Source organism: Moschus berezovskii, chromosome 7 (assembly GCF_049115385.1).
Source record: "Moschus berezovskii isolate FMDL1 chromosome 7, NW_MosBer_1.0, whole genome shotgun sequence".
Lineage (NCBI taxonomy): Eukaryota > Metazoa > Chordata > Mammalia > Artiodactyla > Moschidae > Moschus > Moschus berezovskii.
Window position 1 is genome coordinate 17,002,768 of NC_142466.1, and position 22,626 is coordinate 17,025,393.

The following is a 22,626-nucleotide window of genomic DNA, read 5'->3' on the forward strand; positions in this document are numbered from 1 at the left end:
ACACCAGGCAAACAAGATCTTACCTTGCCCCTACCCCCTGCAACACCACCAAAATATTAGCAAATTAGAAAATATTAGCAAGAATGCTCACTGATATAAAATTGAAAGCAACACAGATTTGAAACTAAATGGTTAAAGAGAACCAGAGAATCAGAGAGCTTGACTCCAGTCTGAGGTCTGTGGAGACAACAATGCTGTCTGGGACAGTGGGTGCTTCCCTCCTGTCTCCTGGAGCTCCCTGAATGATCCCTGCCCCGCTGCCAAATGTGACTGGGCTTCCCAGGTGGCTCAGCAGTGAAGAATCCACCTGCCAATGAAGGAGACGTGGGTTCAATCCCTGGTCCAGGAAGATCTCCTTGAGAAGGAAATGGCAACCCACTCCAGTATTCTTGCCTGGAGAATCCCATGGACAGAGGAGCCTGGAGGGCTACAATCCATGGGGTTGCAAAGAGTCAGACATGACTTATCGACTGCATAAGAACAGCAAAGGAGATAGACGTGGGTGCCAAGGTGATGAGGGATGCACTTGTGATAGTTCATTTCAGGTGTCAAGCTACCTGGGCCAAGATACCCAGATATTTGGCCAAACCCTATTCTGGGTGTGTGCACAAGGTGTTTGTGGATGAAATCAACATTTAAATCAGTACCAAGTAAAGCGGATTGTCCTCCCCAGTGTGGGTGGGCCTCACTGAATCAGTTGAAGCCTGAATAGAACCAAAGGCTGACTCTCCCCTGAGTAACAGCATTTCCTGCCTGACAAAACTTCAATGGACACACTATCTCTCCCTGGTTCTATAGCAGCTTTCAGCCTTTGAACTTGAACTAGGACATCAGCTGTGCAGATTTTGGGTTTGCCAGTCTCCACAATCTCATGAGCCAATTCCTTTTAATCTCTCTCTCTCTTTCATATTTCTCTGGAGAACTCTGCCTAAATGCAAGGGTGGGATGGGAGGAGCAGAGGGCATCAGAGTGACGGGCCTCTGAGGGGCAGATAGTGGAGAGCACCAGTGAGGGGGAGGGAAGTGAAAAAAACAAGAGAAGATGGAGTTTCCAAAAGATGAGCTCCGCCTATATCTCTCTGTGGACTCCTGCTGCTGCTGCTAAGTCACTTCAGTCGTGTCCGACTCTGTGTGACCCCATAGACGGAAGCCCACCAGGCTTCCCCTTCCCAGGGATTCTCCAGGCAAGAACACTGGAGTGGGTTGCCATTTCCTTCTCCACTGTGGACTCCTACATAGATCCAAATTTGTATGTCAGGCAAGTGAGGAGCCATGTGTGTGTGCTCAGTCGCTCAATTGTGTCTGACTCTTTGGGACCCCATGGACTGTAGCCGGCCAGGGCTCCTCTGTCCAAGGGATTTTCCAGGCAAGAATATTGGAGCAGGTTGCCATTTCCTTCTCCAGGGGATCTTTCCAGACCAGGGATGTAACCCACGTCTCCTGCATTGGCAGGGGGATTCTTCATCACTGCCACACACTTTTCCAAAAGAGGTTGACATGCACGTGAAAGCGGCCAGTCTCCCCAGGCATTTGCTGCAGGGCTGTATCAGCCCACCAGGATACCGGGCTCCCGTCTGGGAGCTCCCTGGCAGCCCCGCCCACCCGCCTCTCACCTCGTAGGATGGTGACGTTCCGCAGAATCTCCCCGTGCCGTGTGTCCACGGCCCTCATCTCCTCCACGATCATGGACAGGTTGCGGACGTTGAGGTCCAGGCGGGCGCTGAGCAGGCCGAAGCGCTCCCGGAGCAGGTCGGTGGCGGCCAGCATGAGGGAGACTGTCTTGTTCAGGTAGTAGAGCTCTTCGGCCTGGGTGTGGAAGCCCAGGGTGCAGGAGAGCCGGACGTCGTCCAGGTATTTGAGCATGCTGTACACGTGGCTGTCGGTGGCGTTGATGTTGGTGAAGATGGTGCCAATCTCGATCTCGTGGGAGGCCATGCGTCCCTCCAGCGTCTCGAACCTCTCCACCGTGCGGTTCTGAGCGTAGCGCGTGTGGTACTGCAGGTCGTGCATGTTCTCCTCATGGTCATCCAGGAAGGACGAGATGTTATCCAGCTGCAGCTGCAGGCCCATGACCTGCAGCACCAGGTCATGCAGGCTCTCGGAATTCTGGCTGATGCGCTGGGACGAGGCCCCCAGGGTGGTCTGGAGGCTCCTCACCGCGTCTCCGGTCTTGGCCGAGGTGGTGCGCAGGCTGCCGAAGAGCCGCGTGTAGTTCTGCCAGTCGGTGACCATCTTCTGGAGGGTCAGCGTCTCCTCGTCCGTCTTCCGCCGGATCCCATGGATCCACTCGGATGTCTGCCCCACGGTGAAGTTGATCTGGTGTACCGCCGCCTTGACATCGTAGCACTCCTGGGTGAGATCCTTCAGAGACAGGTCCAGGCCAGCAGTGGTGGCCTGCCAGCCTCTCACCTGGGCCAAGAAGAGCCCCAGAGATTGGTTGATCTGGTGGACGGAGAAGGAACAACTGCCCATCTCCTGGGAGATTTGACCGCTGGTGGTGGAGAGCAGGTCGTGGGTCTGGGAGGTCTGGTGTAGCTGGACCTCCTGAGCTAGAAGCATCTTCTGAATTCCCTCCAGTTCCGCCTGCAGTTTTCTGATCTCTTGCCCCAGCAGTCCAGCCTCATGGCAGAAAGAGCAGTTGTTTGGGGCTTTCAGATCTTCAGGAGAAAGGGGCAACATTTTGAGTTGCTGAAGGCTCACAGGGCAAAGGTTGCTTCTTTCAATTTAATATTTCAGAGCATCATGAATTGGCATGTGGCTGTCCTATCCCTCTTCCTTCCCTAAGACCTGCTATGAAATCCTTTTTGGAAAAACCTCGCTATCCTCTGTGCCATCTTATTTCTACCCCAAGTCTTTATTTTGACAGGAAATGTAAGTTTTAGGACATTTTCTCCATCTCCTCACCAAGTCTCAAGAAAATATATCTTTGTAACTTTTCTAAGGTTGCCAAAAACCTCCTGTTTTATTTTTTAAATTTCTCCCTATATTTTAATATTTGGTTTTGAAAAAAAAATTTTTTTTTAATATTTGTTTTTATTTGAACCTCTCATAAGCTTGTGGAAAAAAGGGTGCAGGAACGTTTTTCCCCCGAGTCTTCTGAGAAATGAAGCTCAGAGAAGTGACTTGGCAAATACTCAGTTAATTTAATTAGTGGTAGAATATAACTTTCTCTTTTCATCTAGCAGCCTCCCTTTAAACCCTTCTATTATGGCTTTTTCTGTCTCATTCTCAGAACAAGATTGGGGCCGACTCGTCTAGAGTGTTAGAAAAGTCTTAAAAACATTGGGCTGGTCAAAAAGTTCGTTCGTCTTAATGAACGTTTTGGCCAACCCAGTAACTTCAGATACATGAGGGCAAGTGGCCTGTCTTCAGCTTTCTTCTCTACCTGGAGGCTCTGGGCAGATCTGTGCCACATACAAAACTCTCAGTCCCACTTCTGGGCATATCCCAGAGTAGCAGCCCTTGTTGGGTGGGTTCGCCACTTGGACAGGGAGGCAGGGAGCCATGACTGGCCTTCCCTTGTGCCTAGAAGCTTGGTGAAGGCTGCCCTGTTCCAGGGCACCATGGCCTGGGGGGGATCCCTGGTCCCACTCCAGGGATATTGGCCTTCCTTCTTGGTCATTGGCACACCTGAACCCTGGATACTTACCCAGCCCTTGGAGATTTTTCTGCATAGACACGAGTTTCTTGTCATACATGGCCTGGGCCAGGGAGAGGTCTTCTGAGAGAGAGTCCACTTTCCTGAAGACTTCAGGGGAAACAGAGATGAGAAAAGGGGCTTAGCTCAGAGAAACAGCAGTCGTTTGTTGAGAAGGAATTTTTATCAGCCCCTCGTTAGCCAAAACCATCCACTCTTCTTCTAAGGGGCTTCCCAATGGCTGTAAGGGAATATGTTTCAATGGCCAGAGTCTATCACACTTTTCTCAAAAACGTGTGTGTGTATCTACGTATCTATATCCAGAAGTCCCCTACCTGTGACCCTTCAGGTTTCAAACTGTCAAAGCTGCGAAGGTGCGTTTGCATGTCCAATCACAGAAGCTAGTTCACGTGTCTGGCGTACACTGTCACACACATGCATTCTCTACAAGTGGATGTGCTTTTGTGCAGCTTACTGTAGAGGACTGTATAGAGGTCGGTAGTATAACATCTTTATTTCAAACCCAGGATGTCTGGAGGCAAGAGGGTAGATGGAATTGAATCCAGCGAGGAACGAGAGAACCTGTGCCGCCAGCGTCAGGGAGGCGTGAGTGAAATCACAGCTTGCCTTCTGTCTCCTCTCGTTACTGACCCTCCACCTCTGCCATCTCCCTCCTCCAGTCAGTAACTCTTCTTGCCTGTTCGTTCGATGCCAGCCCTTGTATGCCAGCTTTTGTACTGGACTACTGGACTTTTCAAGTTACTGTAGTGTAAGGTTAAAACTGTTGCATTTATTTTTTGTGTTTGCTTGTTTTTTATGTATTATTTGTGTAAAAAGTATTATAAACCTACGACAATACTATACTATATAGCCGATTGTGTTAGTTGGGTACTTAGGCCAACTTTGTTGGACTTAGGAACAAACCAGACTTACAAACGTGCTCTTGAAATGGAACTCATCTGTATGTAGGGGATTTAGTGTTTATCTATAGACACAGATAGATATAATCTCTTTACATATCTCCCTTAAGTGTATATATACATATGGGGGTATATATGTATGCATTAGAATATATAATACATAAATCATGCATATACATATGTAATTTCCATCCACTCAGATTTTAGAACTCTAACCTGACCATAGGCTACAATAGGGACAAATAAGAAAGAAATATAAAAAGAAAATAAAAGTTATTCCTAATCCTACCACCGAGATACAGCTGCCATCAACATTGTTGTGTATCTCTTAAACTTTATTTATCTCAGCCATTTTATTTATTTATTTACACTGCTGTTGTTGTTTAGTTGCTAAGTTGTTTCAGACTCTTTGCAACCCCATGGACTGCAGCATGCCAGGCTCCTCTGTCCATGGGATTTCCCAGGCAAGAATGGGAGTGAGTTGCCATTTCCTTCCCTAGGGAATCTTCCTGACCTAGGGATCGAGCATGTGTCTCCTGTATTGGCAGGCTGGTCTTCTACCACTGAGCCACCAGGCAAGCCCCTATAGCTACACAGATACATGGTTTTTTAGAAGACAACAGTACAAAATTGGGATGTTCTGCACAGCTCATCTATTTTATTTTGCTTTATTGGTATCATGTCATGGACATTTTCTTATTGAGCCTTAAGTCACTTTAAAATCATTACTTTAATGTCTGTTTCATACTCTATATAAACAATTCAGCAATTATATAAAAATTCCCTACTGTTGGGAACACTGCAATGGCAGAGTTTGGTTTCAACCAAGTCAACACATGGTCTGAATTCACTTCCTAGCCCTTAACAAAAAAAGGTTGCCAACTGTACTCTAGATTATAAACCCCATGAACAAGGCCAGCACCATCCTAAGGAGTGGGGACACCCAGGCTGGAGGTGAAAATAAAAAGGAAAATCTAAAGTTTTCCTTTGATTTCCCAGACACACTGCTCCCCAGACACACCCCTGTTCTTATAATCCTCAGCGCATTCACCCTGGATCTTGGAGGAAACCATTTCACCTCCTGCCCTCTCGTATGTGGAATGGAGCCAGCCTCCATTTCAGGGCCTTGTTCAGAGGACTCATGACCATCATGTATGGGAGAACGCCTGGCATCCAGTGGCCACCCAGTGGGCACTCAGTAACTGTCCATCCCTTCTGAAGGGCTCTGGTGCCTATATAGGCTCTTCTCTATGTGCTATTGGAGTTGTCTTAACGGTCCCACAGGTGCTGGGAGCTGAGGCTCTCTGAGGGCTGACCAAGAACTGCTAAGGGTCCAGTGGCCAAGTTGCTTCCCCTAAATGGCAGGGCTACAGCTCCTCACCCTTCAGGGATTTCAGCCATTTTCTGGGTGTCCAGACTCTGTGACGTGATTTATCAGAGAGACAGGTGGAGCTGAGTGGGGACGAGGGGCTTGGGAATCTCTTTTCTTAAAAAAAAATTTATTTTTAAAATATTTATTAATTTGGCTGTGCGGAGTCTTCGTTGCAGCATGCAAGATCTTTAGCTGTGGCTCTCTAACTCTTAGCTGAAATGATGTGGGATCTAGTTCCCTGACCAGGGATTGAACCCGGGCCCCCTGCGTTGGGACTGCAGAGTCTTAGCTAGTGGACCACCAGGTAAATTCCGTAAGCATGTTAATGTGTTATTTATTATTTATCAGTAACATCTTATTATACAATTAATAAGTTATTATTAATGTTATGCTGCTGCTGCTGCTGCTGCTAAGTCACTTCAGTCGTGTCCGACTCTGCAACCACATAGACGGCAGCCCGCCAGGCTCCCCCGTCCCTGGGATTCTCCAGGCAAGAACACTGGAGTGGGTTGCCATTTCCTTCTCCAATGCATGAAAGTGAAAAGTGAAAGTGAAGTTGCTCAATCGTGTCTGACTCTTTGAGACCCCATGGACTGCAGTCTACGAGGCTCCTCCGTCCATGGGATTTTCCAGGCAAGAGTACTGGAGTAGGGTACCATTGCCTTCTCCGATTAATGTAATAATTAATAATATAACAAGCTAATAGTTAACAATAATAGTTAATAGGTAATATATTAAGTTAACAATTATAAGTTATAATAAATAAAAATAAGATATCAATATCTTATTATGCGGTTATAATAATTTAATATAAACTAACAGGGAGAGTGAACATTTAATAAATTGTTAATAACTATTATAATTGTTTTAATAACTATTATTACTATATAAGTGTTATAATAGTTATTATAATATTTTAATGATTAATTAGTGGTTCCCAGCCTTCTCACTTCATTGGGATCGCCTGGGACTTTCCTCTATGATTAAAACCCGGGTCTTACCCAGAGACTATGATTTCATTCACATGGCGAGGAGGGCTCCAGCACATGCATTTTTAAATGCTCTCAAAAGAATTCTAACCTGCAGACAAGGCTGAGAAGCATTTCTTTTGAGGGTGAAATGCAATGGACTCATCTCGGTGTTCTCAACACCTGACACGTAGGAGGTGCTGGCTTGTGCTGAGTTTCATTAACACCTTCAGGATTATTGGAAGATGATTCCAAGAAGGATTCGTTTGTTCAAATCATTAACATGCTGGCCTCTCGCCTTCAAGCTGGGAAGGCCAGCTACTGCATATCTCTAAGAGCGGTCAGGACGAGGCACCCCATCCTAGGGGTCATACAAGTGCAGGGTCGGTACCCACAGGGAGCTTCCTCTGTGTCTCTCTTGCCTCACCCGAGGCCCAGCCCAGTTGTCTATAGTGTCTGTCTAGTCCATTGGAGCAAGCAAACCTACTGGCTTCCCTTTGTACAGAAGAGTTTTAAAGAATGAAGCTAGCAATGGAATGGGATTGCAGTAAGAAGCTTTCAAATTTGTTTTTACTTTTAAACATAAATGGTTAGCATCCAGAAGGCAGTTGTTGTTTAGTTGCTAAGTCATGTCTGACTCTTTGCGACCTCATGGACTGCAGCCTGCCTATGTCTATGGGATTCTCTGTCTATGAGGTTTCCCAGGCAAGAGTACTGAAGTAGGTTGCCATTTCCTCCTCCTCAAGGGGATTTCCTGACCCAGGGATCAAACTGTCAACTCCTGCATTGGCAGGCGGGTTCTTTACTGCTGAGCTACCAGGGAAGCCCGTAGAAGGCAGAGGTTACTTGAATCTGGCAGCATGCAGACTGTCATACAAACTGTTGAATATATGAGAACCGCCAAGCTTCAGATACCTGGGCCCCACTGGCAGGACTCTGATTTACTAGGTCTGGGTGAGACCTAGGAATTTGCGCTTTAACAGATCTTGGGGGAGACCTTGATGCAGATAGGCATCCAACCTCACTTTGAGAAACATAAGGACCATGGAAAGGGCTTAGAAGTCATCTGATCTGGTGACCTTAAGCCTGGAAGTACACCAGAATCATCTGAAGAGCTTAAATACTGAATTAATTCCATTATCCAGGGTGGGGCCCAGGCATCATATTTTAGAATCATCAGATGATTCTACTGTGGAGCTGACACTGAGAACTGCTATCTAGTCCTATCCTGTCATTTGTGTGTGTGCGTGCTCAGTTGCTCAGCTGTATCTGACTCTTTGTGACCTCATGGACTGTAGTTCATCAGGCTCCTCTGCCCTGGGATTTCCCAGGCAAGAATACTCGAGTGGGTTGCCATTCCTTTCTCCAGGGGATCTTCCTGACCCAGGGATCGAAACTACATCTCCTGTGTCTCCTGCATTATTAGCAGGAGAATGCTTAAACAGATGATTCACTTGGGAAGCCCATCTTGTCATCTACCAGTAGGAAAACAGAGGTCCTGAGAGGGACCAAGGCCACACAGCTCATTATTGACCAGAAATTAGGAGCCAGTCTTCACAGCTTGAAGCAGGCATTCAGAGCCCCTAGCCGGGAAGATGCGTTGTGGGTCCTAAGCTGCAGAGATCTGTGCTTGTCTTTGGGGTTCTGGTGCCCAACAGACCCCTGATGAGAAATTCCCCCGCAGCCCTGGGTAGAGAGCCCAGGACTAGTCAATGCTGCTGGCAGCCTGCACTCACCCAGAGAAGCCAGCACGGCCACGGCCACCAGAAGCAGAGCCAGGAAGAGGTAAAGAATCCTCACGGACGTGTGCAAAGACAGGTTCTTCTGGCAGCGGCTGCAGCGGGGTCCCGGCTGGCCTGTGGGGGGTGGGGAGGGGTGGTGACAAAAAAGGCCAGTGGTGGAGGCTGCGACTAAAGGGTCAGTTCTCCTGTTTGGCCTGTCTCGGCACATTCTGAACCATCCTCAGAAACGGGGCTGTCACTGGTCTCCATCTCCACCCACTTCACTGCCTTTTCTCGAGGTCCTGGAGCTTTTAGGAATGGACAAGTATGCTAAGTTGCTTCAGTCGTGTCTGACTCTGAGCAACTCCGTGGACTGTAGCCCACCAGTCTCCTCTGTCCATTGGAGTCTCCAGGCAAGATTACTAGAGTGGGTTGCTGTGCCCTCCCACGGAATCTTCCTGACCCAGGGATGAAACCTTCGTTTCTTATGTCTCCTGCATTGGTAGGTGGGTTCTTTACCACTAGCACCACCTGGGAAGCTCACAGCTTCTAGGAATAGGTGAGACCAGAGTCAGGGCCTTGGAAGAACACTGGCATCACGTTATCATTTGTCTCCATGGCATCATCATTCATCCCACATGGTAGGGAATCACCCCTGCCCAAAACATCAGCCTTAGTCGTGATCCGTACTACAGGGCAGCCAGCCTTTTCTCACCAGTGAGTGACCAACTCTTCCCAGTTTGCCTAGGATGTTCCCGGATTTTAGCACTGAAAGGTTCTTGTTAAGGGAATTCCTTGGAATTGGGCAAACCAGAATGGCTTTCCAAGACTGATTCAGTTTTAAAAACTGTAAGTCACACCTCCTGGAAAACCCCTTAGTCCCAGGCCAACCAGAAGGTCGGTCACTCGTCCCTAAACTTTGGAGGTCACTTGAAGTTCTCCTGGAATCCAAATGGATGGTTCCAGTGTGTCAGTTGGTCCCTCATACAGAAGCAGGAGGGGAGCCAGTGTTCCTGGAGACCCTGGGAGGTGGTCACTGCCCAGCAAGAAAGCTGTGATGTTCCCGGTTGTGCAATATTTAAGATGGATCCAACTTCAGCTGTGCATTATGAGTAACAAGAATGTTTAAAAACCGTAATGCCCATCCATGTTCCAGACCAAGAGATCAGAATTTCTGAGGGTCAGTCTCAGACATCCCTAGGTGATGACAATGCACAGCCAAGGCTGAGAATCTATACTGAAACCCGCCAAGAAGCCCTACGCCAAATAACAGTTCACGGGGCATTGGTTTCTCATGCTAAGCCGGGTCCCGTGGGCTTGAGAAGGACTGGCCACTTGAGCGGCATGATGAAGGGGACAGTTCTGGGCCAACTGGAAGGTGGGCCCTGGGGGAGATGGCACAGGTCCCCAGTAGGTCTCAGGAGTAGCCCTGAAGACAGATGTCACGTGTGACAAACTTTGACTTCATCTGTTCTGCATAACCCAGACCTATGCAACCCTGCCCTTTAAGCCTCCCTGGGTCAGGAAGATCCCGTGGGAGGGCACAGCAACCCACTCTAGTAATCTTGCCTGGAGACTCCGATGGACAGAGGAGCCTGGTGGGGAAGGAACAGCCACGGTAAAGCCATGTGGATAGGCAAGTCTCTCCCCAGCCTGGGGCTGAAGGCAGGGGTGGGGTGGTTCTCAGCCCAGAGAGGGGATCAGAGGGGTGCTCCGGAGCCCTTACCCTCCTGTGTGCATGGGAAGGACGGCATGTCCTCGTCGTCAGCAGCCAGCTCCTCTTCTGTGACACACAGCGCATCTCCGTCACCAGCGGCTGACCTCACTGAGACGAAGCCAGCACCGTCAGACCCCAGGCTGGGGCCCTGTGCTGCACCCACCCCTCTCCAGATGCCCCGTTCATTTATAGTCCCCAGCCCCTATGCTCACCCTCACCTCTGGGTCCAAGTCAGCCCACCTGAGCTCCAGGTGACCTGATGGTAATCAGAGCAAAGGGGGATGGAGGGCAGGATCGAATGGCTAAGGGACCAGGACATCCCAACATCCAGGAGAGGAGAGTTCATGATCTCTGGCAAACCTGTAAAAATACACAGGCCACCCCAGCTGCCCACTCTATCTACACCTTGCTCAGATCCCTGGCATGAAATAAGAAGAAATGTTGGTGTTTAGTCGCTAAGTCGTGTCTGATTCTTTGTGACTCCGTGGACAGCAGCTCCCCAGGCTCCTCTGTCCATGGGATTTCCCAGGCAAGAATACTGAATTGGTTTGCCATTTCCTTCTCCAGGGGATCTTCCCAACACAGGGATCGAACCCACATCTCCTGCATTGGCAGGCGGATTCTTTACCACTGAGCCACCATGGAAGCAAAAGAAGAAAAATAGCTTGCTTGATGTGGCTCAGCACACTTCCATCCCTGGCACATGGTACCCAAAGCAGGATTCTGCTTCTGCAGGGACAAGGATGAATCTGGCTCCAGTACAGTCCCCATCAAGACTCTGCATCCAGCCAAGCTAAAGGGGGGGGGCGGGTAGGCACTGCAGAGAGGAGGAGGGGGCGGTGTGAGGATACAGGATGCGCATAGCTTCTGCCTCACATGCTGCCTCATGAAGGACCTGCCAAGGGTGGACGGGACTGAGGCAGGAACAGGTCTCATGTCAGAAGGCTGATTTAGTTCCCTGGGAACTCGTGTTCCCTAAATAAGACCGAAGTGATGCATTTCTACATTCAGAAGATTATTCCCCTTCCCCATAGACACTGCATACCCCTTCCTCCTTACAAGATCTGGTCTTTTTATGAATGACCAGACAAAAGATGCCCCAAATAGGCAGAATGAACACAAACATCCCAGTGAATGTTTGAGAAATGAGGTGGTCTGCACTGAGCTGACCAGGGCTTTTATGCTGGGACGTGGGGGTGCAAGCTGATGATGACAACTAAACTGCTTGGGAGATATCTGGTGGGGGGACTTTATAAACCATGCCTGAACATCCAGAGGCAATAGAAGAAAAGATGAATACTTATGACTACATTAAAGTAAAACAGTAAAACAACACTTCTGCATGGCCAAAAAAGCAAATGACAAGGAGAAAATATTTGCAACAGACATCACAGATAAACAATTAATATACCAAATTTATAATGAGCTTTTAAAAATAGAGGAAATAAAGGAGCCAAAATCCTATAGAAAAATGAACAAAAGACCAGAACAATTATGAAAAGAGATATAAAAGTAGTACCCAAATAAAAAGATATTTAACTTTACTTATAAAAGCAGTTTAAAACTACACTGTGATAACATTTCTCACCCATCAGATTGACAAAAAAGCAGAGGCTTGACAATACACTCTGTTGGCCTAGGTGGTGGAGAGTTGGGGCCTGAAAGCAAAAATGGCCCAAGGCTTGTAGAGGGGGTTTAGTATATGCATTTACCCTTTAACCCAGCACACTTTTGTGAATATGTCTAGGATAAATATCTCCAACAACCTGAAAGTATATGTGGCAAGGTTATTCATTACAGGATTATTTGTAATGTCAAAAACTGGGAACTATCTAAGCATGCAAGCACAGGAGACTGACTAACATCCAGTGGCATACGTACACATAGTGGGGCTCAGCGCAGCTATACAGATGGACAAGGGAATCTCTATTAACTGGTGTGGAGTCACTGCCGGGAGGTATTACAAGAGACCAACAAAGTGCAAAGGAGCACACGATGTGCCACCTTTTTCATAGGAAAGAAGGGAAGATAACAAGGCATCCATATAAATGCCTGTCACTAAAAGAAGAAACTGAGGAAGAGTCAACGAAAAAATAACAGGAGTAGGGGAAAGACTACAGAGAAGTCACCGTCCTCTCACTCTAATGTTGTGTATAGTTTGGATTTCTAAAAGTATGCTAAGTTTTCACATATCGAAAAATTAAATTTTATTAATAAAAATACTTGGAACCCAATAAGCCTGGCTTGCTGGAATGAATACAATAAATGTACTAAATGGAGAAACAAGGAAAAACTAATCTATTATGACATAGTTTGAGCTGTGTAACCTCAGTCTAGGGTGTGATAGGGTGGGATTGGGGAAGAAGGGCAAACAAATCCTGGACCTTCAAAGAAACGTATTCTGTGGTTGCAGCATGGGTAAAGCAATTTGGAAGTTAGTTTAGATTAATTCAAGGCTGAGCAAATAGAGTAAATGCATTGATTGGTTTGGACCCAGGGATCTCACTATGATAAAGGGGGTCAGAAAGATAGAATGGAAGAGACAAGAAAGAACCTCTGAGGATGGACTGAAGTTGAAGCTATCAGTGGGAATTCATAATTTCTAAAATGTGTTTATGTGTGAATATATTTGTTTACATCCACATATATGAATAGAGGTATCTATATTTGCAGCTATGTGTAGACATATAACTTTGTTGAAATTTCCAGGAAGCAGAGACATCAAAATAGCATTGAGCACGCCTAACAGCCCAGATGTTGGTCTCTCATACCATTTCCCACTAAAAAGAACCAGGGCATCTTGAAGAAATGATTAATTATACGGTTGGGGCAGGAGGGAGACAGAAGATGAATCTGGAACAACTTGCTATTTCAGAAATTAAGGGACTGCTCAAAAAAAAATGATAGGGGCATGTCACAAGTATATAGAAACCAGCAAGAACAACTTGAGCACTGAAATATTTAAGTATAATAATGCAATTATGAGCCATTGAAAAAATAGGAATCCATACCACAGACAAACTGACAGGGAGAAGGGAGGGCTCTTATTACTTCTGGAGCTGGGGGATCAGCAATCATCATGGTCAAGACCAGATCAGGCAAGAACCATCAATGGGTGCCACCTCTTGGGAAAGTTTTGATGAAGAACAGCATGTATGTCTGTTTATGTATAAGCCTTTACACACCACCTTAAAGTGTCTCCTTCAGTTCAGTTCAGTTAAGTCGCTCAGTTGTGTCCGACTCTTTGCGACCCCATGAATCACAGCATGCCAGGCCTCCCTGTCCATCACCAACTCCCGGAGTTCACTCAAACTCATGTCCATCGAGTTGGTGATGCCATCCAGCCATCTCATTCTCTGTCGTCCCCATCTCCTCCCACCCCCAATCCTTGCTAGCATCAGACTCTTTTCCAGTGAGTCAACTCTACACATGAGGTGGCCAAAGTATTGGAGTTTCAGCTTTAGCATCAGTCCTTCCAGTGAACACCCAGGATTGATCTCCTTTAGAATGGACTGGTTGGATCTCCTTGCAGTCCAAGGGACTCTCAAGGGTCTTCTCTAGCACCACAGTTCAAAAGCATCAGTTCTTCAGCGATCAGCTCTCTTCACAGTCCAACTCTCACATCCATACATGACCACGGGAAAAACCATAGCTTTGACTAGACAGACCTTGGTTGGCAAAGTAATGTCTCTGCTTTTTAATATGCTATCTAGATTGGTCATAACTTTCCTTCCAAGGAGTAAGCGTCTTTTAATTTCATGGCTGCAATCAGCATCTGCAGTGACTTTGGAGCCCCCAAAAATAAAGTCTGACACTGTTTACACTGTTTTCCCATCTATTTCCCATGAAGTGATGGGACCAGATGCCATGATCTTCGTTTTCTGAATGTTGAGCTTCAAGCCAACCTTTTCATTCTCCTCTTTCACTTTCATCAAGAAGCTTTTGAGTTCCTCTTCACTTTCTGCCATAAGGGTGGTGTCATCTGCATATCTCAGGTTATTGATATTTCTCCCGGCAATCTTGATTCCAGCTTGTGCTTCTTCCAGCCCAGCGTTCCTCATGATGTACTCTGCATATAAGTTAAATAAGCAAGGTGACAATATACAGCCTTGACGTACTCCTTTTCCTATTTGGAACCAGTCTGTTGTTCCATGTCCAGTTCTAACTGTTGCTTCCTGACCTGCATACAGGTTTCTCAAGAGGCAGGTCAGGTGGTCTGGTATTCCCATCTCTTTCAGAATGTTCCACAGTTTATTGTGATCCACACAGTCAAAGGCTTTGGCATAGTCAATGAAGCAGAAATAGATGTTTTTCTGGAACTCTCTTGCTTTCTCCATGATCCAGTGGATGTTGGCAATTTGATCTCTGCTTCCTCTGCCTTTTCTAAAACCTGCTTGAACATCTGGAAGTTCACGGTTCACATACTGCTGAAGTCTGGCTTGGAGAATTTTGAGCATGACTTTACTAGTGTGTGAGATGAGTGCAATTGTGCGGTAGTTTGAGTATTCTTTGGCATTGCCTTTCTTTGGGATTGGAATGAAGACTGATCTTTTCCAGTCCTGTGGTCATTGCTGAGTTTTCCAAATTTGCTGGCATATTGAGTGTAGCACTTTCACAGCATCATCTTTCAGGATTTGAAAGAGCTCAATTGGAATTCCATCACCTCCACTAGCTTTGTTCATAGTGATGTTCTTTAAGGCCCACTTAACTTCACATTCCAAGATGTCTGGCTCCAGGTGAGTGATCACGCCATCGTGATTATCTTCGTCGTGAAGCTCTTTTTTGTACAGTTCTTCTGTGTATTCCTGCCACCTCTTCTTAATATCTTCTGCTTCTGTTAAGTCCATACCATTTTTGTCCTTTATCAAGCCCATCTTTGCATGAAATTTTCCCTTGATAGCTCTAATTTTCTTGAAAAGATCTCTTGTTTTTCCCATTCTGTTGTTTTCCTCTATTTCTTTGCATTGCTCGCTGAGGAAGGCTTTCTTATCTCTCCTTGCTATTCTTTGGAACTCTGCATTCAGATGCTTATATCTTTCCTTTTCTCCTTTGCTTTTCGCTTCTCTTCTTTACATAGCTATTTGTAAGGCCTCCTCAGTCAGCCATTTTGCTTTTTTGCATTTCTTTTCCATGGGGATGGTCTTGGTCCCTGTCTCCTGTACAATGTCATGAACCTCCGTCCAGAGTTCGTCAGGCACTCTATCTATCAGATCTAGACCCTTAAATCTATTTCTTACTTCCACTGTATAATCATAAGGGATTTGATTCTGGTCATATCTGAATGGTCTAGTGGTTTTCCCTACTTTCTTCAATTTAAGTCTGAATTTGGCAATAAGGAGTTCATGATCTGAGTGTCTCCTTACAGACTACTTATTATTGCAGAGGAGGGAAAAAGCCTCAGTAATTATACATTGAGGAAATCAGGCAACACTGACCAGGAGAGGGACAGATGGACATGGTATATCTTTTGATTTGACAGCTGAGCAGCTCACACAATCATCTACGAAATTAACTGGCCAAGAATGCAGAACCCCGATTGAATCATGAGGAAACATGAGAAAAACACAGCATGAAAACTGTATTTAAAAAGTTGGTTGGGGGACTGTATTTTTCAAAAATATTAGAGTCTAAAAAGACAACACAAGGTGAAAGAGACATGACAACCAAATACAATCCTTAATGTCAGAATGGATCCTGTGCTGGAGGGAAAAGGAAATCTATCGAGGGGATTATTTGATCAATGAACATCAGAATACATATGGTAAATTAGATACAGAATTGAAGCAAATTCAGTAGTTCATGACTGTACCCTGATCATCTTCCTGTTCCTAGGAAATCCATGCTGAAGTGTTCAGAAGTAAAGAACCATGATGTATGTAAACTACCCTCAAGAGCTTCAGAAAAAGTAAACAGGAAGGAAATCCAAAAAAGAGGAGATACATCTATATGTATAGCTGATTCACTTTGCTGTAGAGCAGAAAGTAAAACAACATTGTAAAAGCAACTACACTCCAGTACAAGGACCCTGAGCAGTAACCTCCTGAATTTCCTGCTTGAGTTTCCTCTCCATAGTAACAGACTCCAGGTACCCTCTCTGTGATGGAGTTAGTGTGTTTTCAGCTGTGTGCATGAATGTGTGTGTGTGTGTGTATGCGTGCATGCTTTGATGGAGAGTGGGCACAGTGGCAGAAGGAAGGCTGACAAGGATGGGAACCCTTCCTACGTATCCTAAGAAATCAATCTCTTCAGCCCTGCTTTGTGTCTTGGGCTGCTCTCCCACCATCAATCTGCCAAGAGTTTAAGAGGATAATTCTGCCTGGGAGGTTACCAGCACTGCCATTAGTTTTCCATAAAGCAGCGCCCCAGGCGAGGTGGTGCCTTCTGTGCTGTGACCACCAAAACCTCACCCTAACTAGTGGGGCCCTCTCACCCGCAACATCTCAGCCAGAACGATGCTGTTGGATATACCGCAGCCTTTGGGGTCCCTTGGGGAGCTGTTCCTTCCATTCTTAGAGCAGAGATGCCTTCCAGGCCTTCCTGCCCGTTTCTCATTTCTCTCCTCCCCTGATGGGGCTTCTCTGCCCACCCCCGTGATGAGGTGTCCTCCCTGTTCTGTTTCCAGGGTCAATTTCACCACTTTGCTGTTTATAGCCTTTGCAGGGAATCTGGGAAGGCTTAAATCAAGCAAGATTAACACTAACCTTCAGTGAACACTCCCTCGGAAAGCACACAGCTCTGTCATAATTCTGCTCTCCTGTCAAGAGCCCCAAGATGGGCAGTCGTGAGCAAGTGGGAATTCACAGAGACCCATCTGATGCCTCGCGGGGTAGCCCGTGTGAAGGGAAAGCTGGTGGGCACAATCTCAGCTCTCTTTAGATGAGAGACTTCACAAGTGTCTGGCCCCATTCCCTTTGCTGACATCTCGGCTCCATAATTCACAGTGCTGTTCCCCAGTGTCCCCAGAGAGATCTTCTCTTTCTAATTCTTCAAACTTCCTGTTTACTAGCGTTGAAACACGGACCCTGGGGACCCCTCATTTACCTATGTCTGGAAGGCTGTAGCAACTGTCCCAGCCCTGTGCCTCTGAATGAGAACATAATCCAAAGCATTTGTGAAGGTTTTAGAAGCCAAACCGTTCACAAGCATGGACTCGTTATACTCGCATTATACCACGACTGAGCCAGTGAGGGGAAGGGAGAGGAGACAGAGGCAAAGAATGGAGAAGAGCTTGGCTAGAGGACACACAGGCGACGATGGGCAAGATGATGGTGGACGAGGCAGCATCTGCACTCTGCCGTTGCACTGGACCAAGTGGAGTCGGTGGAGGCAGGAAAAGAATCTCCTCCCCAGTCCATCTTCTGTGCTGCCTGTTCCCACGCCTTCTGGGGCATGTCATTTAGTGTTGGGTGCCCTGGCTTTCCAGAGTTTTCAGAGAGAGGGGGAGTGGGAAGGGAACTTGTTAGTCAAAGAGCCTGCTTGTCATGTTACAAAGGCTCAGAGAGGTTAAGTGATCTGTTAGCTAGTCAGTGGTTTCTAAATGCCTAGCAATCTGAAAAGTCAAAGTGTTAGTCGCTCAGTCATGTCCAGTTCTTCGAAACCCCATGAACTGTAGCCTGCCAGCCTTCTCTGTCTATGGGATTCTCCAGGCAAGAATACTGGAGTGGGCTGCTGTTCCCTTCTCCAAGGGATCTTCCCAACCCAGGGATTGAACCCGGGTTTCCTGTTTTGCAGGGAGACTCTTTACCATCTAAGTCACCAGGGAAGTGATCTGAAGCAAGATACAAATACACTTATGGAGTTCTTGCACAGCTATACACACACACACACACACACAAGCCACAGAGCTCAGAAAAGCCTCATCCATCTGGGCCCGGCATCTGTTTGCACGTCTGGCCTGCCAGCAGTTTGTCACCTCCTTGAGGTCAGGAAGTCTTTCCTGGGCCTCTTTCAACATAGGGCTGACCTCAAGCGGATATTAAAAAAAGATGGGTTTACTGACCCCTTGTGAAGGCCTGTATCCTTAGAGTATTGCTAACTTCTGCCCTTTTTGATTAAGAGCTCAGTTTTACAAAAAAAAAAAAAAGTTTAATGACTTAAAATATGGTTTAAACATGATCTATTTTTAGAGTTCTCCATGGCGAGGGAGTGTTGGGGAGTTCTGATGAATTCAGGATGCAAAGGCTTAAAGGAGCAGAAACTTTGAAAGAATACACAGGGCGGGGCCTAATGTTTGGATTGAAAAGGAATGAAAGAGGGGTTTGGGGGTGGTGCAGCAAAATTGGGGATCTGCTTCCCCTCTCTTTCCCCAGAGATGCAGCAAGGGTTATGATTTTTCGCTCCTAAAGGCTAAAAAGACTCCCTTTTTGTGGGAGAGGGGTTTGATTTTCTCTGTCTGTGTCCAGTTGATCACTTTAGAATCCCACCAGCATGTTCACGGCCCTCTCCACTCAGGCTGCAGTTCTCTCTTGCATCAAACGTAAACCATCCATGAAGTCGAGGGCTTCTTGACGTGCTGAAAATGAAGGAGCCCCATCATGTCAAATATTACGGGCTGCCGGGTCCTGGGATGGTTGAAGAGGTCATGTCTGAAACAAGGTCACCTTGCCAAGCAGGCAGAAACAGGGGCTAGTTGTATTTTGTCTCTCTTTTTCGTCCTTCTGTCATTTTGCTGACTCCAGGAGAGAGGCTACTGGGACAGCAGCGAATGGGGCTTGGGAAAGGAGTATACCCTTGGGATAGGGTAATGCCTGAACCCACGAGTGTTTGGGAAAACCTCTCTTTTGGGACAAACTGGGGACAGCCTGTTGTTCTGGGTACCACACTTCAAAGACTTTGTATGTCTGTTTCAGCCTCCCCTGTTCTAGAGCGAGCTATCATGAGGGAGCATCCCATGTGAGGCATAACCAGCCCCACACTTCAGCTAACGATCTCTACTCAAATTCCAAGCAATGAACTTTACAAACAAATTAGCCTGCAAAGATAGCGCTGCAAGCTCAGTCTCATGAAGCAGTGGCAACCACTGGAGATTTGAAAGAGCCTCTGTTTCGTCCATACCTACGGTCGTGTCATCCAACTCAAATATCAGAGGGACAGGCACAAGGGAACACCCTTGTTTTTTCAAGCCTCAGCTCCCACAGAGCCACGTCTAGAGAGTTCGATTTGAAGGTTCCCGAGTGGGCACGTGTCTGGGCGTGACTTCTGGCTCCGTTGAGGTTAAACCAGGTTCACCTCTCCATGTGGAGGCGGAAAATAGCCCCAACCTGCTAACACAACTGTGGCTGTTGACTCAGGCTTGCTTTTGGTTGCCCGAAAATGTGGAGTTAATTCACTCTTTGGCCTTTCTGGGACTGCAATCTTCCATCAGAGTCAGTGAGGGGGGAGATTCGAGGAACTGAATAAAAGGGCTTTCTTTAGGAACTTCAAGGAACATATTTTGATGATTATCTTCTATGGAGTTCACAGAGTGGGTTTTCAAAACAGCCAATTGGGTCAGTAAAAATAAAGATTTCGGACTCTTCTCAGGATCCAAGGCTATATTTAAAGTCACAGAGAAATTGTAGCTTACGGTCGGAGAATGCTGTAATTAAGGTTTAAAAACTGTTTTCCTTGGAAGCCTTCTGCCATGACCCCCTCCCCACAGTCTTCCGCTGCAGATGCGTCTATATTTGGGTGGGAATCCGTCTGTCCCTCTACTCTGATGAACTGGTCCTTCCCTTTCAGATTCTCCTGCTCAGGAGGTTCAGATTCTCCTGCTCTGCTTCCCTGTGACAGTTGCTGCCTCTCTGCACCTTCATTCCTAAAATCCACATTTGATGCTCTGGGACAGGCATTACCTCTCTCCCTCTCCCCTCCCCACCACTTCTGCCTGAATCCTCAGAGCCAGCCCACACTCCCAGCATTGGCTGTCTTTCACGGTTCCCATAACCACAGAGGTTGTGGGCAGATTCCCTCTCCATCCTAAATTACCTTCCTCCCCTTTCTTGCCCTCAGTGTTCTCACTGGGGCACTCTTGGCATTTGGATGGTACAAATCTCTACTATACAAGGTTCACCCACACTGTGCAGATATCTGGCACGGTGATCCACGGAGTGCCAGGAGCAATCCCTGGTTATTTGTGATAAACTCAAAATGCCAACTGGGGGACTTCCCTAATTGGTCCAGTGGCTAAGACTGCACTCACAATGATGCAGAGGGCCCGGGTTCCATCCCTGGTCCGGGAACTAGATCTCACATCCCACAACTAAGAATTCACATGCCACAACTAAAGACCAGATGTGCTGCAATTACGAGGCCACATGCCACAATGAACAAAGATTGAAGATTCTAAGTGCCACAACTAAGATCCAGCACAGCCAAATAAATGCAATTTATTATACATACATATAGGGCTTCCCTTGTAGCTCAGTAGGTAAAGAATCTGCCTGCAGTGCAGGAGACACGGGTTCGATCCCTGGATCAGGAAGATCCCGTAGAGAAGGAAATGGTGACTCACTCCAGTATTCTTGCCTGGGAAATCCCGTGGACAGAGGAGCCTGGCAGGCTGCAGTCTACGGGGTCGCAAAGAGTCGGGCATGACTGAGTGACTAACATTGTCACTGTCATACATGTGTGTGTGTGTGTGTGTTTATAAAACAAATGCCAGTCCATATTCATGGGTTCCACATCCACAGATTCAACCAACCTCAGTAAGAAAATATTAAAAAATAAAAAACTTTCCAGAAAGTTTCAAAAACCACAACTTGAACTTGCTGAGTGACCAGTGACTACTTACATAGCATTTACATAGTATTTACAACTATTTACATTTAAACTGGCATTTACAGTGTATTAGATATCATAAGTAATCTAGAGATGATTTAAAGTATATGAGAAGGGAAATCCAAAAGAGAGGGAATATATGTACGTGTGTGGCTGATTCACTGCTGTACCGCAGAAACTAACATAGCACTGTAAAGCAACCATGTGTGCTTAGTGGCTCGGTTGTGTCCAACTCTTTGAGACGCCATGGATTATAGCCAGGCTCCTCTGTTCATGGTATGCTCCGTGAAGGAATATTGGAGTGGGTTGCCATGCTCTCCTCCAGGGGATCTTCCCAATCCAGAGATAGAACCCAGGTCTTCTGCACTGCAGGCAGATTCTTTACCGTCTTAGCCACCAGGGAAGCCCCCCAAAAGAAACTATAATAAAAATTAATAAAAAACAAAACTGGAAGCTGTGGGTAGGTTAAAGGCTAATACTATGCCATTTTATATAAAGGATTTGAGCATCCTTGGATTTTGGGATACCTATGGATTTTGGAATAAAACCCCACCGATATGGGGGGCGGTATCTGAGAAGAGCATCTTGGCCATTCACTCAGTACAGCAGACCTCAGCCCTCTCCCACCACATACACACTGGTCTCCTCTGTGGAGACAGCACCTCCTCCACTGCCCTTGAACTCCACAAGTCCAGTGGATGGGAGGGGTGGGAATCATTAGTTTCTTGATCTTGACCATCACGTCTGGGCCTTCAAACCCCTCACTCTCTCTGCTTGTCACCACTTCTGGTCATGCTTTCTCTGACACGGGGATTCCCCTTCTGTCTCTGGGCTCTGTGTGCAAAATAGTGAGAAAACCATCAACTTCATGAGCTGCTGTAAAAATGAGACAACATGTGAAAAGTACTAGATACTTGATAAACGGGAGTATCAGCCATTTTTATTAGAATCATTTTTCTATCCTGCTTGAATTCTGCTGTCATTTATTTCCCTTCCCAAAGGTCCGTCACACTCAGGACTGGTTTTCAACTTTCAAAAAATCCAATTTTCCCTTTTCACTCAGCAATCCCCTTTCTAGGAATTACTCTTTAAAGGGATAAATATACCACTAGACAGAGATGAACATGTAAAGATTATCACTGCATGCTGTGATAAATGTAAGGAAAAATGTATATACCTTAAGCATCCATTGATAAAGGATTGGGCTTCCCTAATGACTCAGACAGTAAAGAATCCGTCTGCAATGTGGGAGACCTGGGTTCGATGCCTGGTTGGAAGATACCCTGGAGGAGGGCATGCAACCCACTTCAGTAATCTTGCCTGGAGAATCCCCATGGACAGGCTACAGTCCATGGGGTTGCAAAGAGTCAGACATGACTGAGCAGCTAAGCACAGCACAAAGGATTGATTAAATAAATTCTTATAAATCCTACTATGGAATATTATGCAGCTGTTAAAAAGAATGCAGATCTATACTTATTGCCCAAGGAATATGTCTAGGTTCTATTGTTGAAATTTAAAAATACATATAAAA

At 46.4% G+C, this 22,626-nt stretch overlaps 1 protein-coding gene across 2 annotated transcripts in view; it reads right to left on the reverse strand.

Moving 5' to 3' along the window:
• The window catches only part of SCARA3 (scavenger receptor class A member 3), a 40,700-nt gene that overhangs the window by 12,493 nt on the left and 5,581 nt on the right, over positions 1-22,626 (reverse strand). Inside the window, exons 2-5 of one of the 2 annotated variants that reach the window (XM_055428100.2) lie at positions 10,344-10,442; positions 8,633-8,752; positions 3,649-3,747; positions 1,613-2,656 (exon numbers count right to left, since the gene is read on the reverse strand). In XM_055428100.2, coding sequence (XP_055284075.1) covers positions 1,613-2,656; positions 3,649-3,747; positions 8,633-8,752; positions 10,344-10,442 — 1,362 coding nt within the window. The remainder of the gene's footprint in view (positions 1-1,612; positions 2,657-3,648; positions 3,748-8,632; positions 8,753-10,343; positions 10,443-22,626) is intronic. The other variant, XM_055428101.2, reaches the window with a different exon arrangement.